Source organism: Myotis myotis, unplaced genomic scaffold (genome assembly GCF_014108235.1).
Source record: "Myotis myotis isolate mMyoMyo1 unplaced genomic scaffold, mMyoMyo1.p scaffold_m19_p_11, whole genome shotgun sequence".
NCBI lineage: Eukaryota > Metazoa > Chordata > Mammalia > Chiroptera > Vespertilionidae > Myotis > Myotis myotis.
In genome coordinates, this window is record NW_023416315.1 from 18,863,899 (window position 1) to 18,867,692 (window position 3,794).

The 3,794-nt window shown below is 39.4% G+C and overlaps 1 protein-coding gene across 1 annotated transcript; it reads left to right on the plus strand.

Annotated features, from left to right (window-relative positions):
- The first annotated feature begins 282 nt into the window (after positions 1–282).
- Positions 283–3,546, plus strand: NEUROD6 (neuronal differentiation 6). Its single transcript, XM_036326985.1, has 2 exons — positions 283–460; positions 1,725–3,546. Exon 2 carries the CDS (start codon positions 1,746–1,748, stop codon positions 2,757–2,759), a length of 1,014 nt encoding a protein of 337 aa, XP_036182878.1. The 5' UTR covers positions 283–460; positions 1,725–1,745; the 3' UTR covers positions 2,760–3,546.
- The last annotated feature ends 248 nt before the right edge of the window (positions 3,547–3,794 follow it).

Here is a 3,794-nt window from a genome sequence, read left to right on the forward strand (position 1 = left end):
ATGGAATATTAACGACTACCTAACAGTTGCACCGTTGGCAGGGCAAGGCTGAGCACTAGCACAGCTCTTCCTCCAGATTGCCCGTGGAGCCGGAGCAGCCCGAGGAGAAAGGCACCTACTGTCTGGGAAAGGCTCGTGCGGATTTTTCCCCCTATCAGTCTAACCTTCTGTGTTGATGCATGAATGCTGGTACCCACTTACAGGGATGCCAGATGATCAGTGCAGAATGAAGGTCCCAAGAGAGAGGATCACATGGTTCTCTCTGCCCTGTGACGTCACTAGCAGATGGCATGGGTACCAGCTCTGGCAGTTGGCATCAATGTCACTTTTTAGAGATCAATGAGATAGTGCAGATACACACACAGATCTAGAGACTCCAGGCGACGATGCGACACTCTGCCTGAAAAGATTTGGAAGATCCAAAATGAAAACTGATTATTGAATGAAATTAAAACCTAAGGTAATATAAATAAAGATATGCTTCCATTGATGCTGGCTTTGCATGCAAGTATTTAAAGATACAGTGTCACTGTCTTATAGTATTTATATGCTCTTTGCCATTTATAAGTTATCATATTTCATTCTTAGGATGTGATTATCACATACTTTCACTGCTACTATGTAACACTGCAAGTATGTGGACAGGACATTACTAAGAGTTTGTGTGTTGTGTGTGTGTGTGTGTGTTGTTAAATTGAAAAGTGTCTGTTTTATTTAACATGTTTATTTGATTGTAGACTTTAGATGAAAATACTTGCTGTTTCACCAAACGAAAGCCAAAATTGCATTTGAAACGAATTATTTTCCCCTTTCATTCAGGATTCTGAACACACGTGCACAATTGCAGTCAGAATCCTTGGACCGCTCCTGTCAGAGATTAGCTAGAGGGAGACTTCCGTGGCTTGCAGAACAAAAACACTACGCGAGTGTTTTGTGTCCAGGATAATTTGAACAGCAGTAAACAGACAATTATGTGTAGAAAAAAATGTAAATGTAAAAGCAGTCTCAACATTTTCTTTGATTTAAAAAGAATGCCAGTGATTTTTATTTGTTTAATTTATTTAAGGAGTTTATTGCAAATTAGCCCAATCCTCCCCCACCCCCTTTTTTGTGAGAAGGCAGGGAAATACTGCATCTTTCTTTGCTGATCAGAAAGAAATCAGTTTTAAAATGGGCTCTGGTTAATTTTTTCTTAGATTTGTATATTGCAACGGCCACTTACCTAAACCCACAGTTATATAACACAGCAAATAAAGTTAAGGCTTTTATTTTTAAAACCCACAAATTCATCAGCAAATGGAAAGATAACACTTTTTATTTTAAAAACTGGTGTCTCACTTCCTACTCGGGGGGGATTGGAACTAATGAAATTCTGCATTGCTATATCATGTTTTGCATTTGCTTAAATTCCACAGTCTTGTTTATGTATTTAAAAAAACAGTAAAAATTCAAAGAGAAATGGAGATGGGGGTGGTATTACTATACATGCCTCATGTTTTATTTTCTTTTGCTAATTTGCCTGTGTAAGTTAATCCTATTGCATGTACTGTTTGTTATAATTATTAGTCTGTCCCAACTAGAAAATTATATTTAATGTAAAAAAATATTAGTCCCCAAATCACTCTTTTTCACTTTTTTTTTTTTGTATTTTTATGATTAAGTCATTCAATATGTTTAAGTGTAAAAATGCAAACACTTTAAATATTGTGCTGGCATTTTTTCAGGTAATTTAAGATAAGAGAGCCATGCTAACACTCCCATTTGATGAGTCTGTTATGATGCCAGAACCCCAGATGTGCAGAAAGTTTTCTAGAGAATGCGAGGACCAGAAGCAAATTAAGAAACCGGAAAGCTTTGCCAAACAGATCGTCCTTCGAGGAAAGAGCATCAAAAGAGCCCCTGGAGAAGAGACCGAGAAGGAGGAAGAGGAGGAGGACAGGGAAGAGGAAGATGAAAATGGGTTGCCCAGGAGGAGGGGTCTTAGGAAAAAAAAGACGACCAAGCTGCGCCTGGAGAGGGTCAAGTTCAGGAGACAAGAAGCTAACGCGAGGGAGAGGAACAGGATGCACGGCCTCAACGACGCTCTGGACAATTTGAGAAAAGTGGTCCCCTGTTATTCGAAAACCCAAAAACTGTCCAAAATAGAAACTTTACGGCTGGCCAAAAACTACATCTGGGCACTTTCGGAAATTCTACGAATCGGCAAGAGACCTGATCTGCTCACATTCGTCCAAAACTTGTGCAAAGGTCTCTCCCAGCCAACGACAAACTTGGTGGCAGGCTGCCTGCAGCTCAACGCCCGGAGCTTCCTGATGGGGCAGGGCGGGGAGGCCGCGCATCACACAAGGTCACCCTACTCCACCTTCTACCCTCCCTACCACAGCCCCGAGCTCACCACCCCCCCAGGACATGGGGCTCTGGATAATTCCAAGTCCATGAAACCCTATAATTATTGCAGTGCATACGAATCCTTCTATGAAAGCACTTCCCCTGAGTGTGCCAGCCCTCAGTTCGAAGGTCCCTTAAGTCCTCCCCCAATTAACTATAATGGGATATTTTCCCTGAAGCAAGAAGAAACCTTGGACTATGGCAAAAATTACAATTATGGCATGCATTACTGTGCAGTGCCACCCAGGGGTCCCCTTGGGCAGGGTGCCATGTTCAGGTTGCCCACCGACAGCCACTTCCCTTACGACTTACATCTGCGCAGCCAATCTCTCACCATGCAAGATGAATTAAATGCAGTTTTTCATAATTAATGAGGAAAATGAAAATAAACAGTGGTCATTCACCTCCCCCGTCTAATTAAGACAAAGCAGATGCTTGTGGGCTGAGTAATTGGCACGACTCTATCTAAGGTGTTTACTAGTTCCTGAAGTGTGTTTCAACTATTGTGAGAATTTTCTATGTCATAATAAATCTCTTTTCTTATGAGAGCTTCTTTTCCTTTCCTTTTGTCTGTAAAGCACTGTGATTCTGTTTCTACTGGAAGGATTTTTTTTCCCTTGTTTTCTTTTCTTTTAAATTCACTTAATTTGTTTGAAAAAAGGGTGTCTAAGAATATACTGTTGAATAAAGACATGCACACAGCATAACTCAATGTCTATTTCAGTTGTACAGTAACTATAAAAATGCATGTGATTAAAATAAGATGAATAAAATGATGTGTTTATAATGATTAGGAAATATATATTATGTATCTCTGAAAAATTGGAAATTTAAAATATGGAGAATTACACCCAGCTGACAATGATATTGGAAGGTGCATTTGAGGATGGGCGACAATATGAAAAAGCTATGCAATTTTCTCTTTATTAGGGACAAGTCTAAATGCATTCGATTGGTAACCATTCCTCTTCAGGTGTTTGCAGATGGGACAACATGATATTTGGGTAGGTGCTGTCATAATTTTGGAAAAATTATTTCAATCACAAAGACAACATTTTCAGCACTTGTGTTGTTCAGAAATTATCTGTACAGGTTTGTCATCACAATGTATACTTGTGTTTTCCACACCACATTTTTAAAGCAATTAAACATAGATATTTACACTCAGAGAAATCATCTATTAGTGGTGATATTTCTGCATGATGCTCATTATTTCCTGGTACACAGCTGCCTTCTGTCTCCTAAACAACCTCCTTCCTATTCCAGAAATATTTCTGGATTTCAAAACCGTAGGAGATAAAACAAATTTCTTAAACAAAATGGCCAAAGCGCTTACAATAATTGTTTTTTAAGTATCTTAAGTGAAAGAAGTGGAGCCCATGCACGTTAAACATCCTGGGGAAACA